The sequence below is a fragment of the Diadema antillarum genome, unplaced genomic scaffold, assembly GCF_040938485.1.
Source record: "Diadema antillarum isolate AM-2024a unplaced genomic scaffold, OU_Dant_1.0 seq00001131_RagTag, whole genome shotgun sequence".
Taxonomy (NCBI): domain Eukaryota; kingdom Metazoa; phylum Echinodermata; class Echinoidea; order Diadematoida; family Diadematidae; genus Diadema; species Diadema antillarum.
Genome location: NW_027271944.1, coordinates 316,117 through 338,489, shown reverse-complemented (window position 1 = coordinate 338,489; position 22,373 = coordinate 316,117). Strand labels below are relative to the sequence as shown.

Below are 22,373 nucleotides of genomic sequence, written 5' to 3'. Positions count from 1 at the left end.
GTCTGTGGGACCTTGAAAATATTGTATTTTAAACATTTGTATTCCATGATATTACATTATAAATATCAAATATATTTGATACACATGTTCATCGAATAACCAGAAAGCTAATGTCAACTGGTGTAAATGTCAGACATACAGTGTACAAATGTAAGTGTTGGTGAATAGTAGCATTGCTTTAGCATGTAGACTCATACTGCATACGCCATATATTTCACAGGGTTTTTATTTTCGCAAAGTTTGTGAGTCACATGCTCTTCACGAATTTAACAACACACGAGAATATCAACTATGATCCTGACATAAATGTGACATGCACACACATTTCTCCGTCTGGTGAATTTCACCTCTCCTGAAATTTTCTGAAAGTCCCGATTTATGAAAAATTAAAGTCGCTATCAGTACTGTCTGTGGCCTTTACAGTACACTGCCCACTGACCAAGTAATGATGTATAGGATCAGATTTCCAGTGTTAATGGATCTTGATGGTGTGTGCATTTAAAGCTGTGTATAAACCACACTAGCATTACAAACTTGGGTTTTATTATGCTAAAATGGTCAATATTAGAGCCTGAAGTGACTTGTATTGCCATGACTGCTCTGTGTGTGTACAGATTACATGTATGTATGTACAGTGTATGTTTATGCACCGCCATAGGGGTCATTATGAAGCTGAGAACATGGATGTGGGTTGTGTGTTGACTGGACGCTCTATGACAAGTTGTTGACTTGGACATGAAGTTGTCAAAAAGGGTTTGGGAAATGGAGAGATTAGGGTACAGGAGGTCAGTAAGTTAGGGGGGGGGGGAGGGGGATAACTTACTGTATGCAGTGCCAGATGTTGGCACAATTTCTGTTCACTGTTCGGTGAATGCAGGAGGTTGCCCCATATGCATTGCTGTGGTCACACAGCCAAATTTCTGGCTTGAATGTGGGAAGTGTGATTCAGAGCCAAGTTTTGGCTACAGTTGTACTATCTGTAGGAACAGTCAGATTTCTCATGCAAGCTTGCCACTGGCTCGGCTATTTCTTTACATAGAGTAAACACTAGATGCGTGGTGAATACTGATATATGCTATATACACGTAATAGCGAGTCTAAATTTTTGCAAATCGGGACTTCCCAACAATTAGCGAGTGGTTAAATTCGCAATCATGAAGTACAGTACTGAACGGAGAAATGTATGCGTGCATGTCACATTCATGTCGGGATCAGAGTTCATATTATTGTGTCTTTAAATTTGGAAATATCACCTGGCTTGCGATATTCGCGAAAATAAAAACCTTGTGAAATAAATGGCGTATACAGTAACCTTTGTGAACTCTTAATTAGTTGTACCGGTATCTGCTGATCCCTGTATGTACACAGGCATTTTCTCTTTTGCCAGCTGACAGTTCGCTGGCATTCGCTGTATGGTTTTCAATTTTAGTTGTTGATCCAGGGAAGTAAATTTCTTTGAAGTACTTTGCAACATGACTGTTGTTGTGAGCACATTGTAGCATGGAGGTACAACAATTGTTCATACAGTTTCCATGATTGTAGGGTTACTACAATGTATCTATACCACTGGTAATAGTCTCACATCTGGTCCCTCATTAGTTACTCTACACCGTCTATTGCTGATGTATGACAATCTCATTTATAACTGCTGTACCATTCTTGTCATTTTTACAAATTGTGAATGAAGTATGTTTATGTACAGTACGTCACAGAGTGTAAGGTTTTGACCTTTGATCCAAAAGATTTTGGTTACACGTCATTTTTCTCTCTTTGTGTATGAATAGTTCCAAGGAGAAAGAGAAACCATGTAAAACTTCCCAGATCAATGCTGGACTTCTGGCCTTGTGTGAAAGCTGGTACTGGTACTGGACCCAAAAGAACCTATTCACTGTATGGGCAGGTCTACAGTATGTAGCCAAATCCTGGACCAATCTCTCTTTGAGTTCTGGTCAATCAGCCCATACAAATGGGTTCTTCTATTCACTCTTTGTGGGCATCTAATCTTGCTTTTCTGCTATAGATGTATAGACTTTTATTTGCTGGGGTTATGGAAGGATACATTTCGTAGTTTCCTAAAGAGTTTATTGCATATAATCTGTGTCTTCCAAGTTGGCCTAAAAAAAACAAAAAAACAAAAAAACAAAAACCTCTTTGTGTGACATTCAGTGTGCAGAGCTTGTGAGTACACTTTCTGCAACCCATTCACATTACACATTTCCAATGCTGGGATACTTTCACATTGGTTTTGCATGTATTAATATGATTATCCATGTGTTTTCTTGCTTCCCTGCAGTGATGTTCATAGCTCATTTGTAGCACCTTCGAGTCTTAACATATTGCGTATTTCAAAGTGTTATGTTGAAGGAAAAAAAAAACTAAAATGATGGAATTGAAGGGGGAAGAGGGTCTGAGGGAACCTAAAGATAGTGATGACATGTGTAACTATGATTTCTTTTCATTTGTGTTTTGTAAATTGCATGTCTTGGTCATGTAAATTGTGAATCTTGTATTTGATTCATTTTGATTTTGATTCATTTTGATTTTGCCATCGTTGCCCAGTAATTACAATAGAACTGTCCAAAAGTTGAGTCAGTCTATTATAAAAGAGTGTCATATTTTTTTCCTGCTCGAGGTTAGTAAAACCACCCCACTTTTTGTTTAAATCAAGATGGAGCCATTTCGGCTGATATTTTTGGTCTCTGGTTACAGCTTGAATGCACAGATATTATTACACTGTAGTGCGTACCCCATGTATGGCATAGATGACCTGCATAAATTTAGATTGTCTCTTAAATTGGATCGAGTGTCTCTCTCTAGTATCCTCTCTGTTAGGGCGTACAAGATTTATGAATAGGAAGAGGATCTCCTTTCAGGTTTGCATGTTGAATACTGTTCTCAATCTGGGGACAGAAGGCAGAACACATTTTTACAATAATGCTAGTTTAAGATATGGTTTAACATTGTGGCAACTCACTCTAGAAATGAAAATGTCTGACAAAACTTTGCTGACTTGAGTTTGAAATGATGTTCAATTTGGAAAAGAAACACTCAGATATTGTACACATGGAGTCACAATCAAGATACATGTATCTAATAATAAATGAATATGTGGGAGAAAAGTCAATATGGTAAATCTAACCTTACAGATGTTCACTTTTTCCTAATTGTTAGGAATTTTTCTTTTCTTTTTTTTTTTGTTGCAACTACACTGTACCTCTTCAAAGTTCCTTATTTTCACAGTATCAGAGAAACTAGTAGCATGGAAAACCATGTAGCTCAGATTTTGCACAATGGAAACTTTGTGTGTAACTTGTAATGTATATCTTCAGCCTTGCAAAACAGTCTACACATGTATATTTTCCCATGTAAAATATTTCATTGTTTTTAATGATGTGTGTCTGACATACAGTAGAAGGGTGATCAAGAAAGGATGTACATTGTATAGTGGAACAAATTTTGTGTGCTGAAATCATGAGAAATGGTGAAGATTGTAAATAAATGAAGATGATGACAAGAATGATGGTAGTAGTGATAGTGATGATGGTGATGATATTGATGATATTGATGATAATGATAGTAATTGTAATGATAAAAGATAACAATAATATAATGATTCTACTACTGTTAATTACTAATTAGTAGCATTATTACATAGTATTGCAATTGTTTTTACTACTGGCATATTTCATGTTCGTTTATACAGTGTAAATGTTACATTTTAGAACCTAATAGGATAAAGACCAGCTTCAGCTTCAGAAGTGTGGCATTGTTAGCATTCTGCTTTATCTTGGAAACCAAAAAAAAAAGAAAAGAAAGAAAGATAAAATTAAAATTACCCATTTAACATTCACAGCACAGTGTGCCTGCACAGCCGGGCTCTGCCACAATAAATCCCTAGTGTATTCCAAGAAACAGTTCGGAATGGGCGGGAAAAAAATTGTCATTGCTACTCGTGGTACAGAGAACCTTGTAAATGGCTGCTTGTACACAAACTATCATTGCAGTGTATCTCATTCACAGATTCCTTCCTCTGGTATTGAATGAAAACATCAGCTGTCCTCCATTGGTGGTGGAAATTTGCATTGACATGAAAAAGAATATGAAAGAGTCATAAATATAGCTCTTTTTGTGACTTACATTGTACATGAACCACACACGCAGAACTATGCACAAAGAGAACACAATTATGATGCAGGCCCTATTCCAGTGACCGTACATCAAGCAAGTGTCAGTGGACAGGTCTGTGGCTGCCATGTTGAGTAATGCTGAACAGCACCTTTAAAGGGGTAAGGGAGTGAAGGTAGACAATACGGGACATAGCGAGAAAAATCACTTACTGGGCATATATAGTCTCCCCCATCCTCTTTGCCAAAATGTTGTTGTGCCTTTTGCAGCAGCAAATGCTGTTGTTTATCCTGCAAAGACCATCCGAACCTCCCACTCCAATGACATTAATGCTTCATCATTATGAATTTTAGGTACAGCTGGTTTTGTGATTGTGATTCATCAAAATATTCAAACTATTTATTGAATGTATTTTCCAGTTCTTCCTTTGGGAGTTCTCCTTGTCAGTATTCATGTCAGCTTGCTGGATCTCTTGTGTGAACGATATCGCTTGGCAGCGAATCATACATGAATGAGTCGATGCATTCACTGATCAGTCATTATTTTTACTTTGCAGCGAACAGTTCCAAAACATATTTTCATGTTAGACTGGCTACCCATAATTCTTTGCAAATTGGGTCAGGGTCAGCATGAGGTTTTTTGCACAAACAGGCAAGCATTTTTTGACTGTACAGAACATCATCAACCACCAACAATAGATGTCTCATTTGACTACAATGTAGCTCCACACCTAAACATCAGCTGCATTGATTTACTATAACTCCTCTCCCCCCCCCCCCCCCACACACACACACAAAATCAAACTTCTTATGTGATGTTTATAAGCTTGTAGTATTAAAGTGCAAGTGTGATTATCCTTTGTAAAATAATGTTATCTGTAAGACAGAGTAGAGAGCAAGAAATTGTGGGAATGCAGTGTGTGTACATGTACTATGCCATTCAAAGATTAGGGGCCTATGTGCTGTCCATAGTTACATGTGTAGGATACTGTAAGTACACAACATAAGCATTTGCATGGAGTGAGTACTGTAAAACTAGAAATGTTCGCGTGCATTTTAATTTCGCGAATTTCGCGAGCGTGAAGATTCGCGAAATTAAAATGCACGCGAAAGTTCTTTTGTACACTATATGCACTGAATGCCAGTGGCAGTTCGCGAAAATTTCATGCCGCAAAAAAGGCCGTCGGCTCCAATTCGCGAAAAATTCATGCTGCAAATATATCATGTTTTACAGTAATTGGCTGTCTAGACTCTTTCACCAGGAGTGACAACTTATCTTGCAGATATCCTGTTTTTCTCCATAAGTCATTTATTTGGAGGCATGGAGATATAAACCAGGGTAGTATAGTGTTTTTATTCTTTTCCTTTTTTGTTTCGTCTAGGTTGACCCCTGTGGTATTGCGCACAAAGAAATGAGCACCATGCTAGTTTCCTCTCTGTCATGGATCTACTACTGATCAGGCCTTTGCCAAGTTTTTGGTTTAAGAATCTAATATAAAAACAGGAAAAAACAAACCAAAAAAAAAAAAGTAATGCTGAGCTCTACAGCTGTTTTGAAGTAATCCATGCATGATACCTTTACAGAGCAATACTACATAAGCTGTTATTTTTACGTACATATATTTTCGCGAATAAGGAGATCACAGACATTATCGCAAGATATTGTTTTCACGATTTTGACACCGATTCTGTCATGTGTGCACTGATGCCTGTCAGTTTGAGATATTTATGCATGTTGTTAAATTTGCGGTCCAACCGTGATTAATGAAATTTGCGAAAATTAAACCCTCACGAAAATAACAGCTTATTAACCTCCTGCAGCAAAGCAGGCTTGAAAATTACATTGTCCTTTTGATGCCTTAAAGGAAGTTTTTTGGGTTTTTTTGTATTGGTGATGTCAGATAAAAGAAAACATTAATGGACAACAAACAATTTAATTTGAAAGATACGTAGTCTAATTGAAAAGTAATGGTTGTCCAGGTGGGCAACTTCTGCCACAATTTCCTTGCCCTAGGGCTGGCTTTGCCCATCCTGAGGAAGCAGAGCTCTGTTTTGCATTGTGAGTGCCCTGCAACACTCACTTATAACTGGACATTGATGGATCGGTCATCAGGAGGCTGACCGTTGTCCAGCCCCCTTATAGCTCTGTGGTCTCCTACCACAGAGCTGTGATGAAACCATTGCAGAGATATCTGGATGTGACAGCGACAATGTTCCCATTCATTTCCTCTCCTGTTCTTGAGCTTCCACAGTTAGTCCTATGGTGTATACCTAGGCATGGCTTTCTGCCCAATCCTTACTGGTACATTGTACAGAGTGTGTGCATTTCAGAGTAGATGTGAGAATTAAACTGGAGTTGCACCCTGATATCTCCTTCCTCACATACAACAGAATCAAATGGATTGCACTGTATGTTTCTTCCTAAAGTTCATAATGAATCTGCCACAACAGTTCCGAAGGCAAATTAATGAACGACTTCAACAGACAGTGCGCATTGATGTTGTTTTGATTTGATGGGTATTTTTGCCACAGAAAAGACATTGCTTGTGGTGTTACTGTATTCTACAGATGTCTCATCAGCCCTTACTATACTGATTATTTATGCCTCCCAAGCACAGTTAACTTCATACAGTATTGTGAGTCAGCTTCTTTATAATTGCCTTAATGAGTAGTAAATTATGATTTGATTGGAGGTTTAGGATGCGGTTGATCTGAAAGTGCTGAAGGATGAAATCTATTTCCTGTGGCATTCAAAGTAATGCCAATCTATGCGGTGGTTGCAACTCGTGATCATCATCATAATTGTCATCATCATCATCATCATCATCATCATCATCATCATCATCATCATCATCATCATCATCATCATCGTTTAAGATTCATTTTTCCCACTCTTGGGTTGGACAGATCAGGATGATCAAGCAAAAATAGAACAAACATAACATGGCATAAATTTTTTGCTCCTTCTAGGAACATGGTATCCCCATCACCAAGGGGTACTCGGTTGCACCCCATCACTCCGGAGTGTACCCCGTTCATGAGGAACTTTACGATGCCTGGAAGGAGGTCTGGGGAATTGAAGCCACTAGCACCGAGGAGTATCCTCACATAAAGCCGGCTTACAAGAGGAAGGGATTTGTCTACAAGGATGTTATGGTAACTATGACAACCTCATGAATGTGGAGTCTAGATGTTACATAATTCCTGTACTCAGTGGAAGTTGGGTTTTTTTTTTTGTCACTTAATGATTAACATTCTATAACTGACTGAAATTTCTCTGCATGGTTTTTAAGCTTTCAAAGGTGATGTTTCATCAGAATATTTGCACTGCATATTTAGTAAGATTAAGAAAGAAGGTAAATTGTTAGATTAGAGTTGACTGTGGCTCTGACAATAATAAGTCATTAGGCTGATCAGGAAGGTGAAGAAAAAGAAGAAAAGAATGATTTCATTATGATAATAGTGTTACTAATTTTATGTTGCTGACATAGTATAAGTTCAAAAATGTGATTAAAGCGAGGTTATGAATATACTACTTATATATGGGCAAATGATGCTTATCCCTCATGGTTTGACCCAGGTGACTAGTGATAGTCAGCAAAATGGTATCAACCAGGCATATTGTGCCATATGAGGAGAAGAAGAAGATATCACAAACGTATTCATCTTAGTAGCAGAAGTACTTGTAAAGATGCTGATGATGATAACAGTGGTAATAGCAGTGATAATATCAGTGATGATAATGATAGTGAGGTTTTAAGCAGAATAATAATATTGATAATAACAATAACAATGATGATAACAATAATATGTTCTACAGTTTCTACTTGTTTTGGTATTCAAAACACTTTAAAATGTATCATTACCCCAACCTGTAAAGTGCATTCACTACTCTCCTGTTGGAGCATTTATTAGGAAATGAAGATGCACATTTGATAGTATGCAAAGTAGACCTCAAGTAATAATGAAGATGCATTTTTTGATGTCATGTGTCGCACAAATTGTTTGAAGTATCAGATTCCATTTGTTTATTTGCTTCTTTTTCTTTTGTTGTTGTTTTGTTTTTTGTTTTTGCTATCATCATTGACCCCTGACCTCAGGTGATACCAAGACAGACGTGCGCCCTTTACACCCACACCAACTTCTACGAAGAATTCCGTGGGGGAAAACCTGCACTGGATGCCATGATTCAAGGGGGCGAACTCTTCAGCACACTACTTCACAATCCAGTAAGTCCATTTCAGAGCAATTTATAATTAGATAATTTTGATATTGTTCTTAATTTGCCTTCACATGTACTTGGGTAATTTTGCATCATTTTCTGCATTCAAGTGAAGTGTTTATATCCTACCGTCTTGATGTCTTTCCACAAGAGGCATTTACTTCTCTGAGATTTTGACTTGATTTAGTCAAAGTGATAGCGTCTTTTCATCTGTCCAGGATACAGGTTTGTGGAAAGATTTGTTGAGATTTTTTTATCATTTCATAGTGACTCTTCCCCCCATAGCTGTCATTGTCTGTTTTAGTATAATTTGTTTAGTGCTCCCTGTGTTTGTCCTCTAACAAATATATTGAAAAGTCCTTGATCTGCCAGATTTCTAGCAGTGCTAGTACGAGCTCTTGTGATTAGACAGCAAATTTTTCACCAGAAGAGTCAGACGGGGATAGAGGGGAGAGATTCCCTCTAAATTCTACGCTTTTTGCCGAGCAGGCTACACCGACAGCTGCTGGACTTGGAATCTGTCCGTGCCGTTGCGCTTCCCGCTAGCTCCCAGCAATGTAATCATACCTCCCATTGTACAGATTATGTGGTTTAGGCAAAAGATTAAGGCATCTTTACACTAAATCAGTTGATAATTCTGTCATTGTTTAGATGAAAGGAAAGAGCAGAGTTTCCTTAGGATTTCTAGGGCTTTTGGATAAAGGCTCATATTGGCAGTGCTCTTCATTTTTGGAACAAATTGTTTCAATTTTGACTTGGATGTTATTACTTTGTGGTTCTCAACAATAGAGTCTAACATGCTAAAATTGACATTGATACATTTTTGTTTTTCAAGTATCATATTGATATTTTGTTAGTTTGTTTATTTGAGAGTCATTTGCAACTTAGTATGCCATGGATAGCATTGTTTAAAATGCTGATTAAAAGTCTGTAAATTACCAGATTTACCAAGCTCAATTTTGCAAAGGCAGTAGTTATGATTTTTCTTTTTAGAAGAGGGTTTGTACTATCATGGTGGTACGTGTTCTTAGATATCTGGATAGAGGCCATGTAATTTAGAAAATATATGTATGCATGAGCATTTCATCATCGAGATTTTGACATTATTACATGGTTCAGTCAGCAGACTTGATATTTTGTTTATTTTGTTTAGGCTAAGCTGCCTTGATTTTAAGCAATTTCTGTAAGACTGTGAGTTTGTATTTGCCTAGCCATTGCACCAAACAGTCTCCATCATATCGATGGTTAACATAGGTTATCAATAGTGTAAACCACCCCGCCCCCATCTTTTTCTTTTGCTTCAAAATGTCAAGACCCACCTCAGAGGAAGGACTTTTGTTAAGAGCAGAACGACTTTCGCAATCTTTTGTCAGCCGCATGTTACATTTTTTCAGATACGATCGCGGCACAGCCGACTAAAGATTTTCCTTGAAAGTTGTGAAGTGCAGATAAAGATAGGGGTCAGGGCCAGCCATTTATTGGCCACAAGTGATGACAGTCACAGTCTCTGAATATAAGCCATGAATAACTTGGAGAAAAAGAGGATAGTGAAGAGTGGTTGTCATGGCAACATGCACAAAGTGAAAACCATCCAATAAAGACAGTTCCAATTCATTTGCTTCTTGTTAAGGAGGAGCTCTTGATTAAAGCAGACTGTGAAATACTGTGTGGTGTCGTTCTCCATCAAATTTGTCCCCAATTTCCCCCAGAATATGTGAGCCTGTCCTTGGCCCAGATATAGGGAGAGCTACTTCTTGATCAGTGCCCTCCCCTTCACTCTTATTCATTACTTCCTTGTCTGTGGGGGTGGGTGGGGGGGGGGGGGGGGGAGCGCAGAAATTTATTGCAAACCTTCCCCATATATCATATTGTGAGGAAAGTGACATGAAATGATACTTCTTGCTGGTAATGTGATATAAATGAGAACACTGTTCTGTGGAATTTTATGATAATTTTGTTTTGAAAATAACCCTTATCAATGACATGCCCGCTTATCAAGACCTGTCCCTTTTTCCCCATAGTGTAGTAGTCCCTAATGCTATGGTAAACAGCATCATGAAAATCCTGCACCTTAAGACACTCCCAATTGTGGTCCTTATTCTCCAATTCGCACGGAGTTTTAAGCAGTGAACAGGAAGTGTGCGGAAGTCACGTGACAAACTTTGCGATTTTCCTGCGGTGAAGGTTGACATTGCAAATCGCGGCAGCAGACTTCGTGTGAAGAGTGAAACTTTGCACTCCGGCTTGCAATCTTTCTGGTGAAGTTTTGGGAGGCATGTGAGGTTGCAATATGAACGACACTACCGTTAAAATTTGCAGAAGTCTATACCAAGCAGATTTTAAACATAAGCTATATATTCAACCAAAAACTTGACTGAGGCTTTGATTCAGAATGACAGAAATCAAGTTTCATTCTTCAAAATTTCAAAATGTTTACGATGGCTCTCTGTGCATTTGAAAACACATGTGGTGTAACAAATTGACAGACCAGATGCCAGTTGTCATTTCTACATTCTGACCCTCACCTTTTAATTGGTTTCATATTTCCATGGGCACTGCTGCTGTGCATGAGGTGATCTGCCCCACCCCCTTCTCTCTGCCCACCCCACCCCCTTCATTCTTTCTCTCTCTTTTCCTCTCTCTAATTCCAGCATCTCTAGATGATTTGGCACTGCTTCCCATGAAAAGGAAAACAAAAATTACCCCCCCCCCCCATGATTATAGCCTGCGGGTTGCTGACAGTTGTTTGTAAGTTACAAGTGTTGGGATTTTGCCAGGGTATGCCCTAGTGAAAATTGAAAACCCAACTTACTAGTGAGCTGTGAGGTCTACAGTGTATATAAGAGGAGAACAAAGTCACAAGCTTTGAAATGGCCACGTGTTTCAGCATGCATTGGTGCAGATGATTTTGTGGTCGTGATATTATTGTATGTTTTTTTGCTAGTTTGAAACTTGCTAGATAATGCATGCATAATTTTGCTTTTTATTTATTTCACACCGATATCACAGATGACAGTGAATATAATTTGTGCATATACTATTACATGGTCTGTGGATGTACACAGGATGTTTTTGCCAATAGAGTTTGACAATCGTATTATAGAATGAGTAGTTTTCACACTCAGGAGGTGATTGCTAGTCCCATATACCAGAGTGTGTGTGGTTTTTCATTCGCTGCTCTTTGTTTGTTTGTCTGTTTTTTTATCAAAAAAGAGGTTATGGTAAAGAGTAGGCCTTCTTGGTAATTTTCACTATTTAATGGGCATCCCAGAGCAAATTAAGAGTGGCTCCATTCAGGCTGTTATGAGATTATATGTAAAATTGCAAACATTTTCTGAGAGTGCAGGGGAATATTGTACAAGGTAATTGTCACAGGTTATTTTTGTCCTACATTTTGAAATTACAGATTGGTGATGCCCTTGTAAATAGTAGCTCATTGCTATTGATTGTCTCAAGATAATATATCAGACTGCTATGTCAGCAAATCCTATGTTTAACCAAAATTTAGATAAAATAATCAAACAGTTCTGTCAATCAGAAGGAGAAATACATTTGTACATTACGCATGTTTGTTTTAAAAAATTGAGCCGAATTCTGTAGCTAACATATCTAGAGGTTAACATCATCACAATGATTTTAACCCCCCCCCCCCCCACTTTCCCCGATCCCCTTCTCCTTTCTAATACAATGAAAATCAAGTGGCCCCCTAACAAATGTATTGACTGACTTACTCCCCCTCAACAAGTGGTTTTCCGCTTGGGTCTAGTGGACAAACAGTGCTCAGTGTACCCCTGTCTCGATCAGAGAAGTCCGTTCTGACTGTGTAACGTCTTCTCTGCTACTAACTGATGGTGATGGCAGATAAGAATGCAATTTTGTCATCGGGATGAATCACAAGAGTTGACCTGACAGTGATTTGATACAGACTAACGACAGATAGTCTTCTCCCAGCCTGCAAATCAATAATTTTCTCTTCCTGAGTACAACATTGTGTATGTAGATTTACAATTTGCCATCATTCTCAGTCCACATTTTGTCAAGAGATATGTAAATGGTGTGATTTAAATTGTTGTGGCTACCATGACAATAGTTCATTCTTCATAATTAGCTGTGGCCTATCTGTTGCCATGGTAACTGCACTTACAACAGATTTCAAACTATAACTTGAAAATGCTAGTGAAATAGGACTCGATTCAAAATGATAATGGTGATGATAATGAAATGAAATGCAGTTATGACAATAATGGTGATATGGTAATGAGAATGGTAATGAGAATTATGCTTGTAATAATTAAAGTCAGGTACAAATAGTTTTGTTTTTGAGTGAGATGGCATGATATTATGTCAACAAATGGCAGAATCATCAAATGAATGCTTCTGAAATTCAGTGCATCATACGATGATGTTATGTCATAAATACGATATGCTAGAGAAAAACCATTTTTAAAGTTCGTCACGTGCCTTAAAGGTTGTTGCGTTACTGACTGGTTTGAGTCAAGTTTACACTTCTCTCATGGCTTAATTTTAGAATATTTCTGGGCAAGGGCCCTCCTCTAAAAGCCCCTTTGTTTCAGTATGGAATAAGTATGAAAGAACTTCTTGAAGAGGCATCAAGCATTCCCAAGGCCAAACCAAGACATTTTTAAAGGGTAATTGCAGCCAGTCATACTCAGTTTACACAATGTTTCACCCTTTTTAGGAACCTTCTTCCACCCCTAGCACCTGCTGTCTATTTTGGCAACCAGAAGGAGGTTTAATTCAGATCTCTTTCTTCATTCTTTTTTTTTTTAGTGTTCATGGAAATTTGCTGAAGTGAGGCTAACGTACAATATGTTACTGTATATGCCATATATTTAGCAAGTCTAATTTTTCATGAATCGGGACAATTTTGTGAGTGGTTAGATTTGCAGTAGTGGAGTACAGTACTGAAGTGCATGCAGGCAAATCACATTCATGTTGGGGTCAGAGTAAATATTTTCACATGTGTTTAAATTTATGAATGTACCCAAATAGCACCCAAAATAAAAATCTTGCGAAATATACAGCATTAGGTAAACACTGTGGAGGGACCCTTGACAGAATGAGACTCAATTCAAAGCATTTGTAGATGCCCAAAGTTTAGAGAAATTGTCATTTCCAAACTGTAATCAACCTCATTCATGTCCTCAATACATCAGAATGATTTGGTCACATAATTTCATTTCAGGGGCAGCATGACATGGAAACATCACAAACACATAAATTATAATTGATGTAATGTGTGTCACTGCAAAATAGACAGCAAGTGTTGGATTCTTCTTCAGCGGGGATTTTGATCAGCTTGTTTCATATGCAAAGATGGAAATCAAGGAAAATATTTGCTCACAGTATTAAAAAATAAATAAAATAAAAAAATAAATAAATAAATGGAACTAGTGCATTCTATACTCATATATAAATACCTTTGCTGAAAGTACACCTCATTTCCCTAGCTCTCTCTCCTTCTCTTTCCCTCTCCCTCCCTCTCTTTTTCGCTCTTCCTTCCTCTTTTCTGTAGAGGAATATCACTTTGTATTATTAACTCTCTAAAGAGGTGAAGTATGTTGTGTTAGAGACTAGCATGTCTTCCTGTTATGATGGAAGTGCACACTGCTGAGCGTTGTCAGTACTGATGTGAGCCAATGGAAGGACTGCAAATGTTTTGCTAAGGGGCTCCATGAGAAACTGAATATCCACCACCCCTGCACTAACTTGACCTCTTTCAAGGTGCTGACAAGAGAATTCTTCCTTTTTGGTTCAAAAGATTGCCTTGATGCTGAAACATGACTATATTCTAATTAATTTGAACTAATCTTGCCTCTCTGACTTGTTTCTGTATCGCAATGAACTGTGTGCATTTGTTGCAAGTGAAATAGAGGTTTCCAGGAAGATTCCAGTTGTTATAAGTTTTATGCATCTTCTTAACTGTCTGTAAGTGGAATGATAAACCTACAATACCATAGCTTAGTTAGATTTTTTGTAAGATGCAAAGATATAAAAGCATCGTGAATGCAGATCCTCACAAGGCAGAGTACATCCAGTTTTTCTTTGGAGTGTTTTTACTTCACTGTACTTCACCGAATGTTGCCTTAGGCATCTCAGACAATGCAGCACTATTAACTTCTAGCTACACCTGCCTCCATTTCACACACACAAAAAAAGATTGTATAACGTAGGCTCTTTCTGATTAAGGAGACATTTCCTTGTGTCTATAAGCAATATCATCAGGTGCAGTATGGAAAGAAAGCTATTTTGGTTTCAGGTACTGTGATATCTCTGAGATAAAGGGAAACTCTAATGTCATGTTGCCAGATAGCTCTTATTTATGAACTTCCTGTCACGGCGGCAATTAAGGGAAATTTTTACTTTGCTGTTCTGTTGACATGCATCTCTAGATAGCAGTGGCCCAAAGTAAGGTAACAGTATGCCACCCCCCTTTTAAAAAAAAGAGAAGGATAAAAAAGAAGAACAAAAGGGAACAAAAATGTATATTAAAATGATGGATAAACTGGCATGTGATTAATCCAGGAATATGTCATCACATATAAGTCAAGGGAGCAGGTATGTGATGATAGTGATACCTTATATGTCTGCTGCTGTTTATAACATCGCTCACGTATCCTCAAAAGGGGCATAGACTTAGCCAGTTTGCTGACGCTGATGATGCGTAATATTATGGGCCTGCCCAGCACTTCAAAAGCAACCCTGTCGATTTTGCCAGTGGTAAAGAATTTCTGCAGGATGACGACATGGGGGGGGGGGGGGGAGGCATCAATTCATTCATAGTTAAAACCCCGCCTACGTATCCTCATATTGACCGATTTCTGATGGTGACTGACACACAAGGGAGCTCAGTAATAAAGTGGGATTAATCTCATGCAGAATGCATGCTGACATCAAACCTGTGAACCGCTTTTTCTCACTGAACCAAAATGAGCAGTTTTATTTTTTTCCCCCCTTGGTGGTAGAGAGGCAAGGGGGTTAAAGTAGAGCTGTTTGGAAATAGTGTGTAATCAGTAGTTTACTGAAGGATTATCTAGTGTAATATGCAACTTCAGAATAAGGGTAATTGATGATAGAAAAAAAAGAAATACATGCCCTGAGCCAGAAATAATGATGGCACTATCCTCAAGAGCCAGATTTCTCCTGTGGGCGGCTTCATCCTCCACAGACATGCATGCTTCGTTTTCATACATGATCACTGTAGAGTGGACACTGTTAGTCATGGTCTAGATCTGGCTGACTTGGACATACCGAAAGGGGTTTGGCGTATCAGAAGGTGTAGCCTTTGACCAGACTGATGCATTTATTGAAAAGTGTGATTGATTGATCCATCAAAAAGATCAAGGAAGAAAACAAAAACACAGCACATACATTGTACTTGGGTGCTGTTCTCAGCAGTAGCCAAGTATAACATGATAAACCTATGTACATTGTAAAATGATGATGGTAGCTGTGATGGCAATAGGGGTAAGAATGAATTCAACCTGCTACAATATTAGTCGTGCATTTTTTCTTCTTATTTGCAGTTTTTTCTTCCTTTTTTTCTGTGATTACGAATGACTATCTGTCTATTATTATTATTATTATTGTTATTATTATTATTATTATTATTATTATTATTATTATTATTATTATTATTATCATTATCATTATCATCATCATTACTGTTACCGTCGTCATCACCATTATCATCATCATTATTATTACTCACATTGTTGTCCTCACTATACGTGAGTAGTTATCCTCTTCACATTTATGTCACCATGAATACAAGCCTTCATTCAGAGAGACAGAGAGAGAGCAAGAAATTGAACCATCCAGTCACGCAAAGCACATGTCAGAGCCCCAGTCTAGTCCGGGTTCTGAAATTATATACAGTCAGTACTCACAATCTTATTTATTTCCTTCTTCCTGTGCAGGTAAATGTCTTCATGACTCACATGTCAAACTATGGCAGCGACCGCCTGGCCACCTACACATTCAAGCGCGCGTTCCAGTTCGTCAAGACGTATACTAACCTGCAGCTACAGACGCTTCCTCCCGTTGCAACGGCGAAGAAGTATTTCGAGCTGTACCCGGAGGAGCGAGAACCGCTGTGGGGGGTAGGTAGTCTTGCTGGCGTAGATAAGAGAAAGAAAAACAGATATTTAGGCCCAAACTTGATATGTATTTTCAGTCTGCACTATTTGAATTGAGTCGTGATAATTTGCCAGATTCACAACACAGCGCTATGTTGTTTGGAGGTTGTGATGGCCCACAAATCGTCCAGTTCTGCACAGGGAAAAGGTGATGATGCCAGCTGGAATTTGAAACAGAGCCATTGGGTAATCTAGAATTTGTAGAGTGTTAGAATACAGGCACCAGGGTATGTGCTTGCTCATGGAGAGAGCTTCATGGCAGTACAAATTTCTTGGATACTAGCTTGTAATTTTGATATCATGACATGATTCGTTCCAGTGATCTTTGTGCTTTACAATAAGACAGCTGAAAGTTCACCACTCTGTCTTCAAAATGATGTCAAAACTGAGTAGACTCAAATGAATTGAATATAAAAAGTGGTATCAAACTTGGGCACAGGAATGTTCCTTTATTTCGGTTGTTTTTAGATTTTCACCTTGTTTTGAAAAAAAAAAAAAGACTAAAAACATTGGTTGAAGCAACAGATGCAAATTAGATGTGGTGAGATATAAAACACTTGCCAACACTCCCAAATATATTCACTCATAGGTATTTATCATTATATATTCATATATAACAGCATTTTGATAGTTACTTATTTGCAACTACAGCCCCTATGTCCCTAAAAGTCATCCCTGCTAGCTCAAATATTACTATGATAACTTGACAGAATGAGTATAGACTACACTGTATCTTGATAGTGATTTCATTAAAAAAAAAAAAAAAATTTAAGGGGAAAATTAGCAGAGATTTGTGTGTAGTATAGAAGGAGGCTTGTGAGTTAATGACACCATCTGCAGGAAAAGTGAATGTTTCATACAGTGAAGTCAATATATCGTTTCTGTGGCTGTGTCAGTTGGAGGTGGTATATCGACCTCTTTGAGCTCGTCACCGAAGCAACGCCCCACACCTCGGGAATCCACCAAATTCAAGGTGGATTTTTTCGGCGCCGCTGAGCAGCCTAGAGTGTAACGACAGTAGCATGAGAAGCACTCCCACTCTTATGCCCAGGGGGAACTGTAGCGGGTTCACTCAAAAGAATTTTGACCCACTAGCGGTCCCCACATGTACATGCATGATGACTCACAGGAGCTGGTATATGCCCCCCCTTTTTTTTGTCTGCTTGTCTCTTTCTGCCTATATCCCCTTCTTTTCTTTTCTTTTTTTCACCCGATACCAGAATTAATTAATTTCACCCGGCTAGATACTCCTTCCCTGTTCTTGCCAATTTTTTGGGCATGCCATCATTTGCATGAATCATTCTCATGCCTGTGTGTAAGTGTCTACTAATCTTTCCTCTTTTTTTCTTTCGTTTGTATTGTTTCTCTTCATTTTTTTTTTCTCATTTTGCAGAACCCGTGTGAAGACAAGAGGCATGTTGAGATCTGGGCAGAGAACAAGGACTGCACAAAACTCCCAAACTCGCTCATCCTCGGCCCCCAGAAAACAGGTGAGCTAATAGGATCCAGTACAGCACTTCGCAGAATGCAACCGTGTGTGGCATGCAATTCAAAGAAAAGCATGTTCAGAAACTCTTTGGGGTTCACAAAGGTTGCACATGCTGGAAAGAACAACCCTAAGAATAAAAGTTCATAGTGATGTAATGATGACTCCATACAGTCTTGAGGATATCATGCATTATGCAAGAATATTGCCACATATGAATGCAAGCGATGTAGAAAATGGCAATGCCAATTTACAAAGTTAGGATTATATCAGAAGGTATGATAGTGTATACCATTCACTAAACATTGCAATTGTGATGAATGTGAATAAGAAGGAAGCAATATACAAAGGGAATACAGGGTAGATGCTAGTGGCGCAGAAAAAGCCCTGCAAGTACAGCAGAATAGATCACATAATCAGATTACACAGAGTGCAATGAACAGCAGTGGAATCTTTACGAAATAGAGAAGGAGAGAGAAATCTAGGCCGATTAAAGAGGGTTGCCGCATTTTAATACTGCTGCATTGCTGTCTGCCAGTGGCTATGATGGAATGCATGAGTGAGTGTCACGCCAATCCAGCCCATGCCGACGTGTCGTCACCTCTCTAGGCCCCCCAGGGGCTGACAGAGTCGCCTCAGCGGCGTCCCGATTATATCGGCTGGCCGGAGAGGCCGGCACCGGTACTGTCTCCTGTCGCAGACGCCCCACCAGTTGGCAGGCTGTTTGAGAGAGCCCCCTCTTTGGCACTAACTTGCCAGTCCTGAGGGCCTTAATGCTAGTCCTGAGGGACATGTGTGGTACTCAACTGTCGAAATGCAATGTGCGATGATACAATGTTTTATATGACAGTGCTATCCAGGGTTATGATTGTGGAAGTGATAGTGGTATGTAACTTCACTAGCTTCTTGCATTCTTTCTGTCTCCGTCAACCCCAAAGTCAGTTGAACTGAAGTCATACTGAACAGAAACAGAGAAAACCAACAATGGCTGAAGTAAAAAAAAAAAAATGAACAGAGAAAGGTGTAGCATGTAGAGTAACTACAACTGATTGCAAAATTGCTCTACACTGACGTAAATGTACAGTAACAGTTGAAAAAACTATGTGTCATACTCTATGTCATGCTTCCAGATGTCAGATTCAGGTGGAAAGATATTCTTTCAGAGAGTGCCTTTAACTGGGAATCAACCTTGTTGACCCAAACATGAATTTTAAGGCCAACAGAAAAAGATTGACCCATACAACTTCTTGTTATTTTAAGTCATAAACTATTATCTTACTCCTATTTTCCATGGATGCATATGGGGTAAATGTGCCTTGATGGTTTATTCACCTGTCAATTGCAGAAATATAATGCAGTTTCAATTCTGCATTTGATTATATTAGTGGTTTTTGTTCAGGTAGACACTGATCATATCGTGGATGGCAGGTGTGCTAAAGTACAGCTGCACATTTGCTTATGTACCCATATATACCTCAGCAGGACCTTTTCACTGAACTTTAATTCAGCTGTGGGCTGCTGCCGGAGCGGTGCGTAGAATGCACCCTCTGCCAGCTGGCCAATTTCAAAGTTGACTCAAGGTCACTGGCATTTGTCGAGGCAGCCGCAATGTTTGGATATCTCGTGACTTTGTGGCGGAAGAAGCACTGCCGGCCTCAACTCGATCTTCCCTCACTGAGAAGGAGAACTCTCTTTGTGTTAGAAGTGGTAGAGTAAAAAGACAGAGAAGTTTGTGAAACCTTTTTTAAACAACCACAAACAGATGACAATAAAGTTGTAGCTCTTTGTCAGTAAATGAACTGTGATAGCATTTTACTGTCCATCTATTTCTCTCTAAAATTCTGAGAAGATGATGTTATGGACTGTGTTTTTGATTAGCAAAGCAAATGCTGTTCAATAGATTTTGACATGTCCATATGTGATTGTTCCTAATATCTGTGTCTTTGTAAAAATGCTTGAAATGAAAAAAATTCCACAACAAACATGCTTTCTGACACATGGAAGTTGATTGTTCCTTGATTTTCATGTCCATCAACATGAAACCTCAAGTAACAATTTCCTCTGACATATAATGTAGTATGAACTTTTTGACTTAATCTGGAATTTGCCCAAACATTAGCCACTGTCACACTGGCAAAAGATCACGAAGCTTAAGATCACAGAATTTACGATCTTGAAGTTTTGTCAGTGTGATTGCAAACTTCCCGAAAACTCAAACTTACAATTGAAACTTTGGAAAGTTTGTCACATGACCAGTCCACCACCTGTTTGCGGCAGCGATCAACGATCGATCAGTGCCTTATTGAAATGTACATGTGTGCATTGTTACACCACAATCATTAGCTGTCATAAGTCACGTTCTTTCTTCTTTGTTGCGCATGCACACAAATGACCCAAACTTCAAGAACTGAAACATTGAGAAGTTTGGCTGCCAGTGTGAACAGACAAGCAAACTTTGAGAAGACTTCTCGATCCTAAACTATGCAAACTTTTGCCAGTGTGACCATGGCTGTCTGATACATTTAGGTACCTCTGCAAATCTCTGCAAAGAGGCAGCTCACCCTCTCCTCGGCATTGAGCAGGTGCTCTCTGCCATGCCTCATTCTCAAGTGATATGATTCATTCTATGTGTTCATCCCCACCCTCAATCTGTGAGGGGTTTTTGGACATCATAGTGTGTTAAAACAAAGATTCCTGTCTCAAGGCTTTTACAAGATTTCCCACGGGGTGTGTATTCAGCAGTCTTGTTGCCAGGAACAGATGGACAACTATTGTTCAATTGATTGGTTTAGCCAAAAAAGAATGTTGTTATCTATAATGAAATAGGTTCAAGAAAGTAGCCAGTTGGAAGTGCTGGAATGAGTCACGTCTTTATTCTTTTGTTTGTGCACAGAAGTGCAATAAGTGTGCAGCAAACAGCATAATTGCACTGTATGTTATCCTATGGCAGATTACCAGTTGTTCTGCATGCTGCTAGCTGTGCACGTGGTATGGTTGGGGCACCACCTATCAGCAGGGCACCTTCCCATCGGCACCCTGCGTATCATGGCTGTTTGCGTATAGAACAAAAAGGTACGCGCGGGATTAAGTGTCATTAGCTATAAAGACCATAGAAACGAAGAAACGAAAATCAAACTCAAACAAACCAAGCTAAAAATTACACATCCGCTCAGTAACGACGCATGGCTGTGAAATTTACGTGTATTACCTATGGCCTGTGAAATTCACGTGTATTACCTATGCTGTGGAATTCACGTGTATTACCTATGGAGGGGAGGGGGTGCCGATCGCAAGGTTCCCTTTTCAGCTGCGCGAAGAAAACAGAACGCACGCACTAAAATTGCGCTATTTTAAAACGGAGATTCATAATCAACGAGACGGTCACGACATTCAAAACTGCAGTATTTATGGCATATTTGAGGTAAGAATTAGGCGGATTTGTGTTATATTTTTAGAATGAACAAGCTACAGATCCTTAGGGTGACGATAGGTGGTACCCCCAACCCTACAAACCCAAACAATTGCTTTGATTCACACGATAGTCTGCACAGCAGATTGAAGAGCGCCCTCATTGCATTAAGATATAAAATTTTACCAGGTGATATTATAGCTCATAGACCCATAATATAGAACGAATAATGCACAGGTTTACGTTTGTGATGTTAGCAGAGATGCAGCACTCTTTTGAGCATACACAATATTGTGCATGGTGCACTAATGTAAATAGCCTTGAGTGCATCTCCAGTAATGAATTCTCACCTGTGCTATTAATGACATCTGTCTATCTCATTGTACACTTAGCGCAAAATGCATTTAGAGTTCAGGCTTCTAACCACATACATATAAAGTTTTATATTTTCTTCAGCACCTCTGAATGTGTTTATACATGGAGAGCCATGGCCTTTTTGTGTGTCTCTGTTTGGTTTCTATTGTTGTAATGGAGACAAAACACTTCCTAAGATGTTTTATTCAAACAGAAGAAAGATTTTTAATGATCTAGAAAAAAAAGAGAGGAGTTGGGAGAGAGATAGAGATCAGATCAGGCAGACCAGCAAAAACCAACATACAAACAAACAAACAGAAACAAAAACAAACAGATACAAAGGAAAGTGACAGCTCTTGGGAATTATATCACTGCCAAATGTTCATTTTTTTAACAAAAAAATTGCCCTGTCTTTCCAATCAGGGGTAGAAACTTTTCTTAGATATCATATTCACTAGGTGACTAGTGAAGGCATATACTGTAAAACCAGAAATGTTCGCATGCATTTTGATTTCGCGAAAGCCAAGATTCACAAAATTAAAATTCATGCTTCTTGTCTTGTCAAGTTCTTGCCTACATTATATGCATTGAATGCCAGTGGCAATTTGCAAAAATTTCA

General features: G+C 38.8%; 1 protein-coding gene across 1 annotated transcript in view; it reads left to right on the top strand.

Moving 5' to 3' along the window:
* Nucleotides 1-22,373, top strand: part of LOC139744048 (bifunctional heparan sulfate N-deacetylase/N-sulfotransferase 1-like) — a 48,535-nt gene that overhangs the window by 17,774 nt on the left and 8,388 nt on the right. Inside the window, exons 3-6 of the mRNA XM_071654507.1 lie at nt 7,095-7,280; nt 8,225-8,353; nt 16,287-16,469; nt 17,899-17,995. Of these exons, the coding sequence (XP_071510608.1) occupies nt 7,095-7,280; nt 8,225-8,353; nt 16,287-16,469; nt 17,899-17,995 (595 nt within the window). The remainder of the gene's footprint in view (nt 1-7,094; nt 7,281-8,224; nt 8,354-16,286; nt 16,470-17,898; nt 17,996-22,373) is intronic.